Source organism: Pagrus major, chromosome 10 (assembly GCF_040436345.1).
Source record: "Pagrus major chromosome 10, Pma_NU_1.0".
Classification (NCBI taxonomy): domain Eukaryota; kingdom Metazoa; phylum Chordata; class Actinopteri; order Spariformes; family Sparidae; genus Pagrus; species Pagrus major.
The window spans coordinates 13826673-13848064 of record NC_133224.1 but is presented as its reverse complement, the minus strand read 5'-3'; the positions used below and the strand labels follow the sequence as shown (position 1 = coordinate 13848064).

The following is a 21392-nucleotide window of genomic DNA, read 5'->3' as shown; positions in this document are numbered from 1 at the left end:
TAAGCCAAACCAGCTCGATTAAGGTTTCTACGATATCTAATTAGCCAACAGTGCTTCATAATAAATAGGAACATCACCATTTAGAAAAGCTACTGAACCTGACTGCTGACCTGACATGTATCACTGTTTCCCAGTTCCATAAAATACACTCAGAAGCTTATACTTCACACTAATGTTAGGGAAGTGAGTCTGAGTAATAATTTTGCTGTTCACTTTCTTTTCTCCTCCAGATACATTGGACAAACTCAAATCATCAGGTGGACACAAACACACGTCCAAATGAATGATGACTGAATCTGCCAAATGCTGTGTTTACTGCTTGTTGTACTGCCCTTCTCAGTGGCCCAAAAGTCATTCCAACAAAAAAAAAAACCCTGACAGATAAGTCAGCCTTAAGTTTAACTATGCCTTCAAGTGCACATGATGGCTACCCTGCATATTCTGCATTTAGGGCATCTGCTGTGCACATCCTCAGGCATCAACAACTACACATGGAGGATCCAGTTGGTAAGTCAGGTCACCAGCAGACTCTGTGAGCTTTTCTCCAATGTTGTCTGTTCAGAGTTTAGTCTCGGTGGTCTCTACAACAACAGCACAGTGTCACCACGTTTACTTACACAGAGCTCAACAGTGATCGGCCACTTTTTGAATGGCTCTGGTTCTGGAAGCGATTTTCCCCATTCATTACTCCACTGATGTTTCTATAGAGTTTTTAGCCGTGAACCAAGCCAACCAACAACAAGATGAAACTTGACCATAAAATATTTGATTCAAATCAAAAAACAAAATTTTCAGGAATGTAAAAAAGGGCAAAGGTACAAGACTGTGTAAAACATTAGTAAACAGTCTGACTTATAGTCATTCTCACCCTTTTGAACACTTGTCCTCTAGAAGAACCAACGCAGCACGTCAGAAAAACAAATCACGGTCGCCCTGTGGTGAATGTAACGTAAACGACCCGCTCGTGGTAGCAGTAACTCAAAAACCAACAACACTTCTGCAGGTGCTGTAAACATTTCCTTTGTAACAGCAAGCTCCCCGAACCGGAGATGTCGCTGTTACACTTTACAGTTGTAGGTAGTGTAGTACCTCTCAACGACATCACCAATAAAAAATGTTTTCTCTTTATACAAGGTTGATATCATACTGACTTTTATACAGACATTACACCATCGTCGTCCATCTTGGGTGGTTAGGACATTATGGCCTTTGGTCAACATCCTAGAGTCTGAATATGTGCAGGATTTCACCTCCAGAACCTCACAGTTGAGCTCAATTTACAATAGGCTAAGTGAGACATTCTCAAGGAAGATATTCAGGACTGAGCCAGTAATGTTTGGGCCCTGATCTGCTCTCTAGTGGCTACAATGTGAATCTTTTGTGTACACAATTACAATGAAGCTCGCATCACAGCTGTTTGTCTACGCAGGTAGAAAACAGGTATACACACACGGTATTGTATTCCATCAGGCACTCAACTGAGGGTGTTGTACCTTTGCTCTGCCCATTCATGTCTCAATTAATGAGAGTGTTTGTGCGTGTGGAGCAGCTCTGCCTCTGACAAGTTAAACATGCTGTGCGTTACAGAGTGAAGGCTAAACTAGGCTAAGGCAATTCTCTGTTTGTCTGCTCTCATACAGTATCTGTCCTTCAGTGTAGTGCTTTCTATTGTTCTAAGTGTCTAAATGAAGAGCTGTAGTGTATTCTGTTTGTTTTCTTAAAGGTGCTCGGCTGTATGCTCTATATGGCTCTAACATCCAACCAGTGCAGCTGTGGAGAGTCAACACACACACTTATGTCTACAGCCATGGAGGATATACACACTGAAACTGGGTCTAAAAACTCTACAGCTGTGACTGAGTGTGCGTGTGTTCAGTTAGTCATGTGAATATAGGTACTGTGTGTTCTCCCTCTAGGTGAGCAGGTAGCAGTAGAGGACGTAGAGCAGGGCCATGGCTGCACAGTAGAAGAGCAGGAAGTCTGTGGACAGCAGCGAGGAGGAGGACGATGGCGATGAAGGTGAGGAGTGGAGGGGGGACGGCTCCTCTGCCGTCTCCCCCACCTCCACGGCCAGCAGGGCCGTCACACAGCGCAGCACAGCGGGCAGCTTACACAGAAGCACATCAGAGCACACACACACATCCATCTGGACCCACACACACAGGAGGAAAATACAAGTAGTTACATTGTTAAAACTAGGAGACAAGAGAGGACAAAACAGAGTGTAGCATTACACACAGCAGAGTTAGGGTTGGACTGATGTATGGACCAGATATTTTATTTAAGATGTAAGTCAATTGAGGACAAAAGGCCTTCGAACGCCATCATCAGTCCAACCCTGACAGGAACGATGTAGCAACACAACTGAGCTTAAAGCACACTGAAAAGTCTATTTTTACTAACTACTTTAGAAAAATTGCATTGTTGGGAGGCTTTTAAGTAACAAGTGTATCAAAGTTGTACTGAAAGGACAGGAAGTCGGTAAGAATCATAATCAGGCTTTACCTCAGGGACTCCCAGCTTCCGACATGCAGCGATGAAGTTCTCCACGTTGAGTCGACATTTTGCTGAGCTCAGCTTTGGCTGAAAATAATATCAGACAACCTCATTTAGGTGACATCATGTTGGAGTGAAACACTGCTGTGTATAGACATTTTTCATTAGTTGGGATAAGGATGCTTTGAATTCTCACATGGCTCAACTGCAGAGAGAAATGTATTTGATGATAATTTTGGTAAAAGGTCTCCCTGTTTCCTGACCCGTTTGTCTTTATTTTGCTGGTTTCATGTGAAACAAACTGTATGTAGAAAGTTTGAGATATGCTGAAGTTAACAGTACAGTGACATAAAAGAGTGAATGAATACAGTATTTGCATAAATGAAAATATATATTGTATCACTTCATGCTGTGATACGATTATTGATACACTGACATCGAATACCGACATTTGTATTAAAACATGCCGGCGCTCTAAACAACCCTAACCCTTTCCTGTCAGTTTGACTTATTGTCACTAACTTCATGACTCCTTGTGGTGTTAACTTCTGTAATTTACACAGACTGAAAAGGATTTTGTGAGCCACAGTTGTATCCATCCTTTAAAGGTTTCAACTCCAGAACTGTTTTAGTTCCTGTTTTAGTTACACTGGAATGATGACACACATGGACATGAACAAGTTGCAGTCAGTGCGTGAGATAAAGAGGCACTACACCTTGACTCTTGTGGACATTGTTTCATCTCAGTTGGTGTCAAATTCTGTCAGACTCTGTCAAACTCTGTCAAACTGACACCACAATTCAGTGAGTAAATACCTAATTCCTGCACTGAATTTTTAGGCAGTATTTTGCATTCTACTGTTGGACACTGTGACGTATTGTGAGATGATCATCTTGCAATGTATTGATTAGTGCAATGTTATGTTCTCTAGACTTAGGCTCTTAAAAACTGTTTCCTCTCAAATGAATCATTTGTGCACATGACTCATTAGTTTGTGTGCACAAATTAGTCCATTTTCCCTCCATTCTAGCTTTAATTGAAGAATGTACACTACATAAAAAATGTAATTTAACAGAGACTATGCACATTTTACTAAACAATGGCAACAGGATAAAGGCGCATTGAATTTCTCAAGATCGTACTGAGGTAGTCACTTAAAGGTCCAGTGTGTAAGATTTAGTGGCATCTAGCAGTGAGGATGTAGCTATCAACCAACTGAATACACCTCCTCACACCTTCTCCTGTGGTGAACCCTTAAAACAGATGTTGTTACTTTAGTTCAGATACCATATCGGAGGGAGAACTCATCTTTTTGTAAGAAAGAGGGAGAAAATGCTGAACCTCCTATGAATGAAATGCAGATTGGCATGAAGATAACTGGCTGAGCTGAGGGATTGTTTTGTAAATGCACAACACCATTGATTAATATTAATGCCCTCTGATGACTGGCTGAATGCTGTGTGTGCTTTCCTGGAACTACTATGCAAGCACTCTGTATATGAGACTGTGTTTGGTTTGTCCCTTCTGGGCTCCTGTAGATGGCAGTGCAACACTGAAGAGGATTCGCCCCCTCTGTAGATATTAAAGGCTCATTGTAAGGCAATGAAAACACAATGGATCTTAGTTTCAGGTGATTATTCACTAATGAAAACATAATTATGAATATTATATTCCATTACTGCCAATAGAGCCTCCTAATTCCTACACAATGAACCTTTAAAGATGTTTTAGAGACCTGTCAAAACGTAACGTGACAGTAGCAGAAGAGAGGAGAAGAATCACAAATTCAACCTGAAGCAAATCCTTGTGCCAGAGACTGCTAACACAGTAATATCTATTCAAAGTTAGATCACATTAGTTCCTGGTGAGAACAAGTAAGGCTGTAGCAGGAAATGCCCTCAGTGTACTACAGTTCGAGTTTGTGACAGGAGGAGAGGACAGGATTTGGCAGTTCAGACTCACCACTGCTGGGGAGGGAATGTGGATAATTGACACAGAGCGGGCTCGAATCTGATTGACCAGCTGGCAGAGGACGGTGCCGTTGGATAAGGCCTCTCCGAGATCCTCCGGTAGAGTGATCTTCAGCCGAGACTCCAGAGTCTGAGGAGAGAGACAGAGAGAGTGTTATGTGTCAGATCTTCATTCTTATCCGTATTAAACAGCTTCTTAGACTGCCAAGGGACACCAACTATTAAAAGCCAAGATTATCATGATGATGTTTAGCATATGTCCACTGTAAGCATCTTAAATTGTCAACAAACTGAGAAGACACTGACAGAATAAATGTGTGATACTGTCACAGTGTGCAAGAAGTTATTTAATTAAAAGACTTAAAGGATTGAGAAATGATCTTTGTACAGCTCAGGAGCATTTGAAGGCATGCAGAGAAGAAAAACACAGCTCCTACACAGTAAAATGTGTAAAACTTAAAAGTGTCTGTGTGTTGTGGGTTACCTTGCGTAGTTGTGTGATGTCTGGTCTCTCCTCTTTAGGAGAACGCAGCATCGTACGAGACTCACTTCTGCCAGACTCACCAAGAGTAAACATTGACCCTGACACAAAGACAATAAACAGTGTTAAAACATTTCTAAGCACTAAATACAGTGTGAAGGGTGTGTGTGTGTTATGTGGTGTTGGTTGTGTACCTGTTGGTTTGACATTGCTGCGGGAGGAGGTGCGAAACAGGAAGCTGTTGGGTCTCTGGGCCTGGCCAGGTGGAGGGGATGTCTTCGGAGAGGAAGGGACATCTGACACAAACATTTAGATCCATGTTAAGTACTAAGTATTAAGTTACTAAAGATACACTCACAAAGCACATCTTTATACCATTCAATATTTATGATATGTTTATGAAATACATAAGCATGACCAGACAGAAATTTGACAATATAATCTTAACTTAATGTTTTTATTTGAGCCTTCCTCAGCGGATGAGCTTTGCTCAGAGCAGTGGGGTGTTAGGAGGACACAAGATGGGACTGAAAGCTCAGGGATGAACGTCTACATAGACCTTGAGTAGAGATGGGTTGTTTTCAAACTGCTGTTTACAAAGTCAAGAATGGACTTTCTAGCTCTTAACACTGATACAGATTATACAGTACTTTACCTTAACATTCAACAAAAACAGCAAGGTGCAGGACAGTGAAGGTGTTTTTACCCCAAAGTTTATCATCTCAGTCCCACAATAACAACTAGGTTCTGTTTAAATTGAGAGTGTCGTGTTATACCGATATCTACTATAACCACAATATTTTTAAAATCAAAAAAATATTCATACCTATTAATAAAAAAACATCTGATAACACAGGGTAAATTATCCAGCACCTCTTAAGTCATTTCCATTTTTCCTTTCCTTTCTCACATTCTCATAGTAGATGAGGTCAAGGCATATTAACACTGGATGTCACCCACCATAAAAAGGATTGCATTAACTACCTAGCTAGCTACTACCACAGTGTGTGTTTACTGTCTGAGGACGTGACAGACAAAAGCGAGGGACTGTTGCTGCACCTGAAAAAAAAAATGTTTAGACTACGAATAGATGAGCTGAGTGATTTTAAATTTTTTTTTTTTATTAATTATTTTGGCCACTGACAAAAGTTCAGAAAAAATGCTGAAAAATGTGAACTTTTCCAGGACTTCTGGGCAAAATCCATCTACTATTGGATATATACTGCTAGATATGATCGACAGCTACTGCGACTTTCTGCTAAGACTGTTTTGCTGCTGTTTCCAAGGCCTTTCATCTTTTTTTTTTTTTCTGCTTTTGAGTGTGTGTCCAGTCAGTTTAACCCATACATTTTAATTTTGCCTCAACAGCTGATTGGAAGTATGAGAGTAGAGTTAGTCCAAAATGGACAGTTCAGACAGGTAGAGGTGTCAGGAACAGCAACAAACACCTGGGGCTGGATACATAAACGATGTGTACGCACAAAAACCATGCAGACAACTTTTCCCAGCACATATACTGGTATCTATAAAGGAAGAACGTGCAATGAGAATGTGTGTACCTCACACATACACATTTATTTTTTTATAGAGGTAGCTGTGGGTGAAATGAAACCTCACAGTAAAACATTGTTTAGGTTTCAGGGATTATGTTTCAGTACACAGCGTTCAGGAACATGTCACTCAGAGGTGCATTTATAAACATAATTTGAAATTATTCATGTGTGATTAATTCTATAATTCTTTTAATTTACATCATGCTTCTCTGTAAGTTATCTTTTAATTTGATCCTGAATTGTGAAGCACCAATGGTGGTTTACAGGTATGTGTGGGCGATATAAATAGCCACAGCAGTGTGTAAGGGCTGCATGTAATGACAGCTGCTCTGATGCTGTTGGCGAACCCTGCTGATGTGAATTGTGAGTGTGTGTTATAAAACACAACCATTGTGTGTGTGGGTGTGTGTGTGTGTGTGTGTGTGTGTGTGTGTGTGTGTGTGTGTGTGTAGGCAGTACCTATTCCGCTGCTGGAGCGATGTAGATGTGATGCAGGAGACACTATGCTCATCTGATCAGCACTCTAATAAAGAAAGGGACAAAATTCATGTTTTCAATAATGGAGTCACATTATCTGTTATTAGCTGTTCACTGAAGGAATAAGGAGCACTACTCACTGCACATCGCTGCCGAAGTCCAAAGTGGGAGTTGCTGTTCTCTGGAGATGTACCACTAGGGGGAGACAGACACCAAAGTTTGTTCACTACAGAAACCCAACACTTTCCACACCCTCAAGCTTCACTCAGTTTGTAATTCAACATAAACTGAAGAATAAATGGAAGTGAGTATAACTCGGAGATTCACTCAGTCATGAGTCTCTGCTGTTCTGCCACTGTGTATTATCTGTTCAACAGGCCTTACTTACGCAGAGCTACTTCCTGTCTGTGGTGCAGTGGCCACATGACTTCCTGTTTTGGTGGATGACTTCAGCAAACTGCAAAATTAGAGTTTTGACATGGAGAGCGTATAATTAGATCTGAGACAGACTGAAGGGAGTAGCCTCTGACAGAGAGTGGCTCCTTACAATACAAACTATACACATTTATATTCACACAGTGCTCCAGTGACAGGAGGCAACACAGAGTCACATTCAAACACTACAACACTTTTCTAATATGGCATCAAATGCCTCTTCCTCTGCCAGCAGTAAACTCATTTTTTCTGAGCAAATCAGCACAGTTGAAACCATCACAAGTTTGGTTTTAAAATGTCTTTATACAGAATGTAATTGAGTACTTACTTGGCCTTTTCTCTCTGCTGCTGCTGCAGACGCTCTCTCTCCTGCCAGATGAACAGGGTGCCCGGCCTTCTCCGCTCCTCCATGGTGGGGCTCGAGGGGGACAGGGGAGAGGAGGATGTCGATGATGGGGGGCCTACCTCTACATGGAGGCTGGACCTGGAGAGGAGAATAGGAGAACGCCAACGAGGCATATTACAATTGAATACTTTGATTTGAATATCTCTTAAACACATAATATCTAATTTCTGGTGCTCTGGGTTTCTCTATCCAGCTCTGAAAGATAGCGCGTTCCAAAGCGGTTTGCCAACGAGAGGAGAGCTCAGAGATTTTATTTTTTAACTTTTAGGATTAAAAGGTGGATTTATCTCCACTCCTGTTTAACACCCTGACTGCAGCAGTGATCAGTGGAGGTGACCTCCATTGTCGGGTGTTTATGTTCTGTAATGTTGACAGCTGACTGGAGCTGGAGGGGGAAAGAAGCAATGCAGTCCCCAGTACTGCCGACTGCACTTGGCCCCAGGAAGGAGTTGTGATATAAGAAGTTGTAAACTTTCTGAATTGGTTGCACTCAACCAGTTAAAAAAAACACCAATTTTTAAGGGTTAACTTAGAGTTACTGACAGTGGAAAGCACAATCAGAGCCTCAAACCAGACTCATCATTAAAGCAGCCCAATTATTTGTTTTCCCTATTAACCAGATTGTTTTGTCCATCCGATGTGTGAGCCTGACATAAATAAACAGATACTGTGCTATCTGTGAGCCTAGCTGCAATGACTGTTGGTTTGAAACAGATTGTGTAAGTGGTAACAAATATCAAACAATGCATTTGATTTGCATTTAAAGTTTTATGCAGGCCAGTTAAACTCTACTGTGTACTGCAGTGGGTGAATATTGTACCCAGGCTGGATTCAGGTTCCAAGCAGCTTTACAAATACAAATGAGAGCAGATTAATGCTTTAGACAGCCTATGAACTCAAGTCTTTTGTAGTCCTTTGACAGACTTGCGCCTCTATTCTGAAGGCTGGTTGTATTCAATCGTTTTATCACTTAAATGTAAAAGCTGTTTAGAGACTGTGTTGAGTTTCCATTTTAGTCTCTGTATTCTATTTTTAGTACTCCCAAAGGAAGTGTTGGAAGCCAAGATGTGGAACATCCGTTTGTTCAAGCTACAATATGATTGTAAAGTGTGGAGGAGAAACAGGATTGCGCAACAGTTCAAGTAAATCTCCCTCAGTCAGGAAAATGGCAGTCCAGTGACCAGATTCTAATCATGTACAGTATATGAGGCTTAATGATGGTTGGAGCACTGAATTGATGTTAGGAATTTGGCCTGAGTACAGTTAATAAAACTCAAAGATTTAGAACAATGAAGCATGTTGCACGTTGCTCCAGAGGCCGAGAACAATGGCCCTGCATCGCATATTAATATGTAGCCAGTGGACTGGCGGGACACTAAATCTTAACAATGTGGTTACAGAACAACAGAGCAGCATGATAAAAGCTGCCTGCTGGGCTTCAGCACAAACAAGGCGTGAATGTGGCTGCTGCTGACAACACTGCATGGAAAGGAAAATATGGTTATTAAGAAACAAGTTTTAATCTAGGAGCCTGTGACCCAAACCACAACGTGACAGGGGTCAAAAGCTAACCAGAGAACATGTAGCAGGATGTTTATCAAAGAAATTCTTACAGTGTTTGAGCCTGATAATCAGACCACTTCATTCCTTTAGACTGACTTCATGCTCATGACAGCCAGTTTCTGTTTGGCAGTGGGGTTACTCTGTTGCTAACATACCAACATTTTCAGGCAACTCAGTTCCTGGGAGCAGTTTAAATTATAACAATATTATAACAGTTATTCTGTACAGTTATACATACATCATTTCTGTCACAAATCTTCAAGGATGTAGGTTTTTTGTCCTGTTGTGCCACAGAGAGATGTCCATATTCTTAATCTGCCTACAAAGTTTTGAGTGGTCAATTGTTTTTCCTACTAGGGGAACACTGGTCAACGGCTGTACTCTATTTGGCTGTGCTGTTTTTTATGTAGCAGCATGGGTGGGAAAGCCAGGTATGACACTGGATCTCTCTCAGCTGATAATCAGACAACAGCAGGTGGCAGAGAAGCTGTTTATAACTTTAATTTAATCTTTCTACAGCTTGTAAATGTTGGAAGAGGCACTACAGTGCATTTTACATAAGGGATTAAGCTACAACAAGCTGTGTGAGATATCTTATTAGTCTGTATTGTTTATGATGCGGTTGGTTAGAGCTAATCAACAATTAGTTGACTAAACAATTAGTCGATCAAAAGAAAATTTATATGAATTAATCAATATATTCTGACAATCAATTAATCTTTTCCGCCATTTTTCAAGCAAAAGTGTCAAATATTTATACAGAGCTTAGAGCCATCTAGCTCTGAACGAAAGAGTCTGGTGCAGATCCAAATCTTCGGGAGGAATAAACACCAATCATCACATCGAATCACACTGGATACTGCTCTGATAGGGACACTGACACACAGACCCTCAGTGTGTGCAGCTGCTCGCTAGCTTACAGCTAATGTACAGTAATCTGGCTGTTTTGGGTGTTTAAAAACAAACGACCCAATGGTCAAAATCGTACAAACAATGTGAGGCAAAAATTTGCTTCGCTGGTGGTGAGCACGCCATTAAACAACCACCACTGCTGAAATATCGGATGTGGCACAGGCACAAATGAGTGTTTTATTCACGTTATGTTTAATATAATTTGCCAACTTCTTCCTCACTCTCTGACTCTCTTCTGGAAGTTATAGCGACAGGCGACCTAATGAAACACACCGTTACCTTGAGTAAATTTACGGATTTCTCTGGTTTGAACATTTTTTGGAAACATTTGTGATAATGTCAGTACAGAACTCAAACTATGTGGCTGTCCCTTAACTTTGAGAAGAAGGAACCTGAGAATGTCTTTATGTGATAATTAATTTGAATAATTAATCGATTCTCAAAAATGTTGACATAAATGTTCTTTTCAAGCTAGTAAACAACTCATTGTTTCAGCAGCACCACATACAGAAATACCAATTTTTAAGGGTTAACTTAGAGTTACTGACAGTGGAAAGCACAATCAGAGCCTCAAACCAGACTCAGCAGCACCACATACAGAAATATCTTGACTCTACTAGTATCTTGTTTTGTTCTTAGACGCCCTCTGACATTCCTGGATTTACATCTGCTTTCAACAGATACATGAACATTGAAAATGCTGTTCTGTTGCCACAGAGTAATAAATGTAAAGACTGGGCGAGTTAGCCAGTCAAGACTGTTAACTTTTCGAGATAACAGCAGCCACAAGCACTCAGCATGCACAGTTTGAGGGGCAGTGAGTGTCTAACACTGTAAGTAATGGGAACTGCAGTCTATTGACTTTTCCCAGCTCTTTAAATACCCTGTAAAGTGACCTTGTAAAACAAGGAAGGAAAAGAGAGCGAAAAAGTGGAAAGACCTTGTCTGTCTTTGTCACTTGGAGTGACTGAGTACACCAAAGATTGAGTTTCCAACCAGAGGAACAAACACACTGCTCAGTATAGATGAAGAGTAGGCAGAGTAGAAGTAAAGGTAATATGTTAATACTTTTCAAATTTACTGGAATACCTTGGGACAAGAACTGTAGTCAAACGAGACCTTGGTTGAGGTCATTACAAGCCTCAGACACAAACGGTGCTATGGAAGAAAAGACACTTCCAATAAACCCTTTTGCTTTCCTTCTGTCCTCCCTGATGAGGATTTACAAATTGGCAGTGCTTTTTTTTTAATCACCTTTTTCTTCCAGTCACCCCCAGACCAGTGCCCTCTTCCAGTTTTTTCTGACACACAATTTTCCTATTTGCTTTGAATCAATTAGGCTTGTGCTTATTGGATCATATGACAACAACTGAAGAGATGATCCCCCCCAATCCCATTTCCTGTCATCTCTCAAGCTGTCCTGTCCATAAAGCAATGAAAAGGCCAAAACAATACTTAAAGGGGACATATTATGCAAAACTCACTTTTTCCTTGCTTTAGTATGTATATTTGCGTATCCGGAGTGCCTCCCCACCCCTTAAGCATGATTTTTCGACAACTAAGTCAATATTTCATAAATTACTGGAGTCAGGGATTGGGTCTCTAAACGAGCCGTTTGGATTTCGACCGGATTGTGACGTCACAATCCGGTCTTTTGCATACTCCAGTCCTGGCGCTGGCTATCTCCTCCCACACTTGGCCAGCTACCTGGACGAGGATCCGCCATTTTTCTCGTTCTCGCTTAACTTGTACGGGACAGCCTGACCGCTACCATGTACAACCCGAAAGCCGAGCACTGCTGCTCTGTCGTCGGATGCACGGATCCTCCTGTTTCGCTACATGGCCTCCCTACCAAAGAGGATATCAGAGCGAAGTGGCTACATTTTATTTATCAGGGAAACGTCCCAGCTTCAGTGAGCAAAGCGTTACGTCTGTGCCAGTCACTTCACGCCGGACTGCTTCAGCAACCAGGGTCAGGACTGGACGCTGGACTGGCGACAAGATTGTCCCCTAAAAGATGGATCCATACCCACTGTCAATGATGGAACTGTAAGTATTTAAAAAACAGTGTAGTTTGTGTTACTTTGGCCGTTTAGCACATGAGCTAACGCTAACGCTAATGCTAACGCTAACGCTAACCGTCGATGTAAATATGAGGCTAACGTGAAGTTATCAACGTTGGGCTTACTGGCCGTAGGATTCACGATTTGTCATATCAGCACTCTTTTAAAACATGACAGTGAATTGAGAAAATGAATTAGGATATTGAGATTTTATCGCTTCTAACCGGCCGGTGAACCACTGCTCTGCCGTAAACAAGCAGAGGAGATTGTATGAAATCGTCTCGGTTGTTAGCGGACGGTGGGCTGCTGTTCCTCCGTGAACAAGCAGAGGAGACGGGGTGAAATGTCTCGGTTGTTAGCGGACGGTGAGGTACTGTTCCTCCGTGAACACGCAGAGGAGACGGGGTGAAATGTCTCAGTTGTTCGCGGATGGTGAGCTACGTTAATTCATTAGCATGTTGTGCTAAAGGACAGTGACCTGCACGTTACCTGCAGTAAAGCAATCACTACTTTGTTTTGGAGCCGGAGACAGGGGTTGGCTGCTACATGTCTGTTGTGCTACTATCAGTCATATGCAGGCATGGACACAGAAAAGTTGCTTCGCAAATGTGTATAGCTCGTTGCCATGGTCACGCAATGCCGTCCTCACGTCTTCCGCCCGGCAGGAAGAGGTGGGCGGCGCACGCAGTAGCTCATTAGCATAAAAGGGAAAGGCACTCAAACCAGCCGCTTAAAACAGGGCTGTGAAACTGGTGTGTAAACAACCCTGCTGTGCTCAATCCTTCGGTTTTTTCGACCAAAGCATGTTATTATCATTCCATTTAGACATCAAGGAACCATGTCAACAAGCAGAAATGAGCATAATATGTCACCTTTAAAAAAAACAAACACTAATGTGCATACAGATGTTTACTTCTGTTTCAATGAATAAAGTAGAAATATATTTCATTTGTTAGTTTAGTGCAAAGTTTCAATTAGTCATTTAAGGGCAGAGAAAGAATATAAAATTGTATACGTTATGTTAGTATTATGTTGGAAATAGTAAGGAATTTTCAGAAATATTGCGCTTTCTTGTAGGACTAGTGGCCCTCCTGCGAGATGACAATACCAGCAGTGGCCCCAAGATAATTTGAGTTTGAGACCACTGTTTTAGAACAAAGCTACATCACAGCTGGGTGTGGTCAAAATTACAACAAACCACAGCCAGTTGTGTGTAGGGAAAGGTTCAACAGACATATACAGTGAACCCAAAGAGAGCAGCGCAGCTATGTTTTCTCATTTAAACCAATACTACTGTGTTGTGCTTTAATCAAACATTGTGTTGTGTTTTTAACTATTAGTGTTGTATTTTTGAACCACTTTTCCTATTTTGTGTTGTTTATTTAGCTAAAAACGAGCAGTGCCATGAAAAGGGTATCTTTGACAGCATCTTTTAAGGGCATACCTGCATACTGTTGAGTCCTGGGTTTGGGGTGGTGAGGAGTTCTCCTGCTGCTCCTGGAAATCAATGACACAATCAATAACTTCCCTGTTCTGAATTACATACAAGATAAGTTTTTGAGCAACAACAGGATCTGACAATATTACTAATCAGACAGTGAATGACTGGTACCAGAGGTGGAGCTGTGAGAGGAGGTGTGGGTGGATCCATCCTGATCTCCTCCTCTTCCTCCGTCACACTGCTGTCGATGAAGTCCACGTGCTCAGCTTCCCCATTCACTGCAAAGAAAACAATGCGCATCCAAATCTACTGTTTCAGAAATTTACACTTATATTTTTTACTGAACACTACTTAATACACCCATGTTTTCTTTTTTACATGAAACAGGGGAGAGAGAGCAGATGTGTCCTTCCTCACCTTTTTTAGCTTCCAGAGGGGATCCCTCCTCCTCCTCCTCCTCCTCCAGGTTCCTCTGATCTCTGCTGACCTCAGCCATGCGAAGGGAACGCTCTGAGAAGTCATCTGCTGACTGGACACAAAGACAGATAGTCATTGAGTCATTGATCTGTGGTCTGTTGGTAACACCAGCTGAGCAGAATTTGTATTGTTGTACTTATCGGAGTTTTTATTTTCATCCGACATATATTAATATGGTGTTATAATCACTATGTATAGTGTAATCACTAAAGACACGTGCCGATGTATAAAGACTGTGTGTGTGTATGTGTGTGTTTGTGCGTGTGTCCAATAGTTGTACCTCATTCCCAGACCATCTTTTGCTGCCGCTGTCCACACTGTTGAAACCAGAGTCCATGCCTCCGAACTGACCTGTGAACAGCTCCTGGTCCGACAGACTGCAGGGAAACATGTAGAGCACACATCAGGATAAGTTAAACACACACTGAAGTAAAAACACAGTAGTCTTGTAGCCTCAAATAGAGGTTCATTAGTCTAAAGGGCAGTGACTCAGACTCAGCACTCTTCTGCCAAATATTCTCTCTTATCTCTGTCCTTGGTCCTGTCTATATCATGGAAATGGCTCACTAGGCAGCTAAAAGTGGTCCATTCAAGTTTATAAATAATTGATAAACCCTGCTTCCTCTTAGCAACTCATACCATTTGACTGTCATCATTTATTAGCCATTTCCCTTTTTCACCATTTACTGTACCTTCTACTGTTTATTTATTCTCTCTCCTCATTTTCACATCATTCATATTTTGGCATGAGAGCATGTCTGTCAGTGCATATTGTGGTAGCAAAAATATTTCCATATTTCCGTAACACCATTATCCTATGATGACTAGCTGCAGTAGCTGCTGCTTTCAGTAAACAGTACTTATGTCCAACTGTCACTTAAATATGACAGCCATGTAACTCCTGTCAACATTTGGTCATTCTTTTCTAGAATCATCTGCTATACTGTAAAACCTGAGACACAGCAATGTAATACCTGTTATAAGTGGCCATTGAAGGCAATTTCCACCATCCATTCCCTTCTGATTCCACTGTCCCTATAAACCTACCCACCCTTGGCCTGATGTAATATTCCTCCATGAAACTCTCTTTCCTATTACCTAGGAAGCCTAAAGACTAGAAATGTTCAAAAGTTCAAAAATACACCAACCAACACCTCTAAAGCTCACCCAAAAGACCCTCAAAATACTAATGTATTACCTTGTATTCATTATTTGTAATGTATCTAAAATATAAAAAATATATCTTTTCCAGAAATTTTGACCAGCAGAAATGTGCTCGTTGCTCGAAGTAAAGCGAGACAGCTATTTTTCCCGTTATTTCTCACCAGCTGTTGAATCCAGTGGGCCTCAGGTGTCTCTCCAGCTCCTCCTGGCTCCTCTTGCAGGCCTCCATGTTGAGGTACTTGAAGATGTGGTATTTGCCCTTGGAGCAGATCTGCGCAGGTGGCATTTGCAGCGGGTTGTTGTCCAGTGTGATGCTCTGAAGATGTCGCAGGTGGCGGTAGCATAAGGGCACGTGGGAAATGCGGTTGCAGGACACATCAAGCCGGACAAGGGGGAGCTCAGATATTTCTGAATGACACAAAAGAAGGGGGGGTATATTAGTTACAGCATCATTTGGGCCTCATTTTATTGGTATTTCACTAAATAAATAGTTAAAATCAGTGATGACTTGATTAATTAAAATAACAGTTGACACTCATCACATCTAACTCCCATAACTTCTACTGTTATCGGGCTCAATTTACTCTTGCTGCTTTGAGTGCTTTAACATGTTTTATACACTTGAACCGGCATTTATTTATTCAAGTACTTCCACTTTAACTGACACTTGCTCAGTTCATCTCATACACTTTAAACTCCCCTCAGTGTTTAACCTTAACTGAATCTTCAACTCCTTTCAGCTCTTTCAGGAGTTTTCTTGAAAATAAACACAAGTGCTGTTTACATTCAGTGTTTTTGACCAAAATGCATTGTGTACATCCTTAAGGTTTCTGTTTCCTTCTTTTCTTTGTTTGTTTTAATTCAGCATAGCCACATCCATATTAACTAGCTGCAGTCTTCTTTCATTTTTTATTTCTTGTGCGTTACCTCCACCTGTTGAAACAATCAACTTTCCTATTTCTTTCAGTAACTGTCACTATCAGCATTTCAACAATTTCTAATACTTAAGCTGCAAATTTTCTGCAATACTTGCATTAATGGTTTACATTAAAAGTCTGTCATTTCCTGGCAGCTGCATTGAATTATTCAATCAAAACAGCAAAGATGAGGCAATTGGAAGTAATAAGTGAGTGTTTGAAAGCAGCAGAGTGTTGATTATGATTGACTGTTATTTGTGCATCGATTAAATTAGTGCCGTAAAACTGTACTTTATACCGGCTTTACTATTTGAGCTGTTATAGCACAGATATTTCCAGCCCCCTTAAGGTTTTACCACACCTTTATTTGTATTTATGGTATAAAAGTTCATTAGTATTTCAATTAAGTCTGAGGTCAATACTTCTTATACTCTTCACTTTAAAGAATGCAAATATTAGCAAGCTGGTTTGATTTAAAAGATGGCTAAGCACCACTTTATAATAATTAGATCATAACTTGGCCATTGTAGTTTGAATTTAGAAAAAGCTGCTGCAACCAGCTCAAGTACACAAGTAAGGCCCAGTGGTAGTTTGATTGCTCTTGTTTGTAGGAAGTCTATTCATTTACACTAAGTGCTATATCGTAGGCAACTGTATTGTAGGAAACTTGCCTACGATACAGCACTTAGTATTGCCATGACCTGGATGACTGAGAACCTTCATCAACATCTATTCATTTACAATCCCTCCTAATGAGTTAAGGAAAGAGGCACTAATGATGTAAGATCCATTAGGCTTGCAGTCATTCCAATACTTCTACATGTAAATGATCAATGGCTCACAATAATGATGCAATCTATCTCTCCATGTAATTTGTAGAGACTCTACAATAAAACCAATTGTTTAATTGCAGGCTTAACGCTGCTTATTATTAGTGGATAAGATATCTTTATCATCTTCTACAGTTATAGATGCACTGAACAGCAACAGATGACAACTGATACACTGTGCCAAAGCACATCAAGACAGCCTGAGGTTTCTGGGGTTGGTTGGGTTAATCAAAGAGCAGTGAGAAATGCTGGATGGAGCAATATGAGTCAAGGTGATCAGGGAGAACTAGATGAGGTTTCAGGTTAATGGATGAGATCAAGTGTGTCTATACCTTCAGGCAAAGTGGCGAGCTGGTTCCGCCTCAGGTTTAAGTCCCTCAGACACTCTAGTTGGCCAAGCTCTGGTGGCAAACTCTGAAGCTCATTACAGCTTACGTCCTGAGAAAGAAAGACACAGAAAGAATACAGTGAACCAAGACGAGTGCACACAATTGATAATTTATTGCATCAGAAAATAATCTGGAGACCCTGTTGTTTTTACCACTGACTTTAAAACAGATATCATGGACTTTTCAAAATGACCCACAAGGACATAACATATCTGTAGTAAGTGATACTGGTGGAGTTTGACACTTTTGACACTCACCATAGAAATGTTAAAACTCTATTGTGTCGCTGAGATATACAGTATATATAGCAATGTGTGTGTGGGTGTAAGTGTGTATATCTTACCAGCTGTCGGAGGTGTGTGAGGGAATATATGGAGGCAGGCAGTGAACACAGCTTGTTGTTGCTGACGATGAGCACTCTCAGAAGGGGGAGCTGAAACACCGACGGGGGTAAACTGGACAGAAGATTCCGACTGTGGGGACAAGCACACATATTTCATATCCATTTGAACTGGAAAGATAAACTTCAGTTTTAAACCTCCTTAATAGAAGTATTAAGCCTAAATATGTTATAACAGTTAGAACAGACAGTTTAATGTTGTAGCTTACTAGCTAGTGTCTAAAAATGTTATTTTTTGTTGTACAGTATATTTGCTCTGAGCCTACACTTCTGCTGCCTGTATTAGCAGCCACCTGGAGGGGCTTTCTGGTCTCCTAGCAACAGTAAAATTACAGTGTGGAGGAGAGAGCGGTGTCAGTGTGCTTCTGTTGTTGTAAGAAGGTTTGGGCAGGATTTGGACAGCCTCTCTTCATCTCCAGCATAAACAAACACTGAAGTTCAAATGCAGTTTTCAAACAACAGCTGCGCTTTAAAGGCATCATGCACCTGTAAACTGCTGACTGTGGAATGGATGCAAAGTGATGACTGCTGCGGGCTAAAATGCAACTTTCAATTACAGTTCATAGAGAGGCAAAGTCCCAGCCCTTCAAGTGTGTCAGACAAACTGTAACATTCTCAAGGTGAAACATTTTCTTTTAAAATTGACAAACATCATGTGTAATTCATGTAACAATACAAACAGAATAAAACAATTATTTGTCTATCGCCATTCACTACTGCGCATAATGTTTCTGAAATAAGGTCCACGGTGGCCCACCAGAAGGGGCGGGACTTTGCCTCTCTACTTTCTTGGTTCAACTCTTACTCTAACAGTATTTACTTAGTATTTGTCTTAATTACCCTTAACTTGGCAACCTGTGTTGCATTCTCCTCAACGCCCCCTGTCTCACTCTCAAGAACAACATGCAGATTTTGAACTGAAGTGCTGTAGGGTCAGTATTCGAGAAAACCAGCCCATCATCACCTTTCAACATTTGGCAGCGCATGCAGTTTGTGGAAGGAAACCACCTGGCTGTTGCTGACTGTTCATTTAGAGATCAAGCCTAAAAGAGAGCAACCGGTAATGGGGGACCACATGCCATACTTTCATCTAACAATGTCAGTGTTTCCCACGCATTGACTAATTCGTGGCGGTGCGCCACAGAATCAACACCGACCGCCACATTTTTTTTTTTTTAACGCTCTGTCAATCACGCGTCTCACACACACAGCCCCTCCCCTCCGTGCACACCACGTGTGTCTCCATGAAAACGAGATCATCCGTTGAAGCAACAGCGTGGAAGCTTGATATTTGGTGCGGACGGCTGGGGAAAGTCACAAGTTCACGAAAGTTTGGTTTCTCTAGATCAAGGGTGCCAAAACTTGTTCCCTTGAGGGCCAAATTGAAACTTGATGGTGGACCACAAGCCTACAAAGCCTTGTGTTTAGAACAAGCCCCACTATGGGCAGCCTTGAACTAGATGTCTAAAATAACACTCAAATGGTTGGTTATATGACAAAATTAGCAGCAGTAGAATGAGAACTAGCTACAGTTACTGGCTCAGATAGTAGTATAATATGTTATTGAGTTACCTGAGGTTGAGGTAGGTGAGGGCCTGGAGGTTGCCCAGGCTGGAGGACAGTGAACGCATCCCATTGTGGTAAAGGCTCAGCGTCTCCAGGGAGATGAACTGACAGAGCTCCTCCGGTAGCTCACACAGACGGTTCTTAGACAGATCTGCAACACAAGGAAGATGACCAAAAATTAGACTGATCCATTTCTTTTCTCTAGTATTCATACTGCCATCATAGAAAGGACAGCAGGACATTTGCAAGTAGAAACTTATGACGATTTCAGTTCAAGCTAAACCAGACATTTTTGTAATTACTCAATTAAGGGATGGAGTTTCAGTGAAGATGGGAATTATCAAAAGAGATCCTGAAAAACATGGTTGTATCTCAGTTGTATCCATTGAGAAAAGAGCTTTGGGGCATCCTTGTGATCCAGTGGTCTACAACAGACACCATGTACCATATGCAACTTAGCTGTTGCTCCATGTCATTCCCCTCTCTCTTCCCTCATGTTTCCTGTCACTGTCAACTGTCAAATAATGGCAATATGCCATTAAAAATAACATGACAAAAATGAGAGCTTTCACCAAAATAATACAAAATAAATCATTTTTTACTTTTCTCAAGTCATTTTAGACTGTGGGACAATAAATGGAGGTTGATGGACTTAAAAATAAATGTGTCCAAATCAACAAACTTGGGGAAGCAACCAAGAGTGAAAAATTTAGTTAAAGGATTACTCAAGTGACTTAGTACTGTACTTCCATTAAAAGGCAGATTAAACAAGAAAGGTAAAAACTGAAGCAGCAGAGGCCGCGATATTCAGACTTTTAGTGACAAATATGGGTCAAGCAGTCAAGCACCTCCTACAATTCCCATGATGCCACTTTATAGCATCTTTAGTTACAGCTCTCTTTCCCTCTGCTTTAAATGCAAGCTTTCTGTACTAACTTTGCAGTCTCTAAGTCCCAACAGAGAACATAACCCTGATGCCATGCGTCAAATTCATACTTTGGTTTTATTTGATGTATCCTTGTGCCATATGACAGGAGGACACACACCATTTTCCAAAACCACCAGCCTAAAATTAACAAACAGCTCCAAGCTGGGAACCCACACTGCTGTGACAGAAACTTGGCCAACAATCGTCCACTTCTGAACAAACTGGGTATTTCCAAAAATAGCTGCTAGTGGCTACTTCCAGCTTTCTGTTTCCAGAGTTACAGTATGTAGGCCATTCTCATCCATCTCGAAGGATACATGAATACCAGCCAATTCTAATGTCAGTTAGAGGTGAACCTTCCAAATCTGAGCATGCCCTAGATGTACAACTTCACAACGTTTTCACTTTTTACCCTAAAGTCCTTCATTGGGAATATTTATTTATTTTTGCTCTCCCTTGTGTGTTGTGTTGCCACTCAAGTTAGCCTTAAATCAGACAACGATACATCCTGTTAACCACCTGGAAATATTCCATGACAGCACCACAGACTTCATCACACACCCTATGATTTTCCTTGTTTGTGAGAAATTTTCTCAGATTTCTCAGAAACATTAGACATTATAATTGTGAATAAGTAGAGGTTGACTGTCAATTAACAGTAAATTACAAAAGAATTTGAGACAAACGAGGGCTCTGGGAAATTCTGACACACGTACAGTATATGATTGATTGATAAAAGTATATTCAAGTTCTCGCCCTTTGTCCGTCTAATATTTGTTCTGTTATCTCTCAGAACATGCCAAATATATGTAATAAAATCATGTGAGTATTTTTACTTAAAAATCCCTATTTTTCCTATGAAAAAGTGATAATATTTTTAATGCCATCTACACTAAGGCGTGTTTATACAAATGTACTGAGCG

At 41.0% G+C, this 21392-nt stretch overlaps 1 protein-coding gene across 2 annotated transcripts in view; it reads right to left on the bottom strand.

Moving 5' to 3' along the window:
- lrch4 (leucine-rich repeats and calponin homology (CH) domain containing 4) overlaps positions 1 to 21392 on the bottom strand; it is a 58035-nt gene that overhangs the window by 11177 nt on the left and 25466 nt on the right. Inside the window, exons 2-18 of one of the 2 annotated variants that reach the window (XM_073474762.1) lie at positions 19548 to 19692; positions 17919 to 18048; positions 17519 to 17624; positions 15601 to 15847; positions 14556 to 14652; positions 14216 to 14327; positions 13970 to 14076; positions 13802 to 13854; positions 7742 to 7897; positions 7367 to 7435; positions 7119 to 7173; positions 6961 to 7024; positions 5143 to 5244; positions 4952 to 5049; positions 4460 to 4597; positions 2506 to 2583; positions 1828 to 2146 (exon numbers count right to left, since the gene is read on the bottom strand). In XM_073474762.1, coding sequence (XP_073330863.1) covers positions 1913 to 2146; positions 2506 to 2583; positions 4460 to 4597; positions 4952 to 5049; positions 5143 to 5244; positions 6961 to 7024; positions 7119 to 7173; positions 7367 to 7435; positions 7742 to 7897; positions 13802 to 13854; positions 13970 to 14076; positions 14216 to 14327; positions 14556 to 14652; positions 15601 to 15847; positions 17519 to 17624; positions 17919 to 18048; positions 19548 to 19692 — 1991 coding nt within the window. In that variant the 3' untranslated portion in view covers positions 1828 to 1912. Of the gene's footprint in view, positions 1 to 1827; positions 2147 to 2505; positions 2584 to 4459; positions 4598 to 4951; positions 5050 to 5142; positions 5245 to 6960; positions 7025 to 7118; positions 7174 to 7366; positions 7436 to 7741; positions 7898 to 13801; positions 13855 to 13969; positions 14077 to 14215; positions 14328 to 14555; positions 14653 to 15600; positions 15848 to 17518; positions 17625 to 17918; positions 18049 to 19547; positions 19693 to 21392 lie in introns of those variants that run through there. The other variant, XM_073474764.1, reaches the window with a different exon arrangement.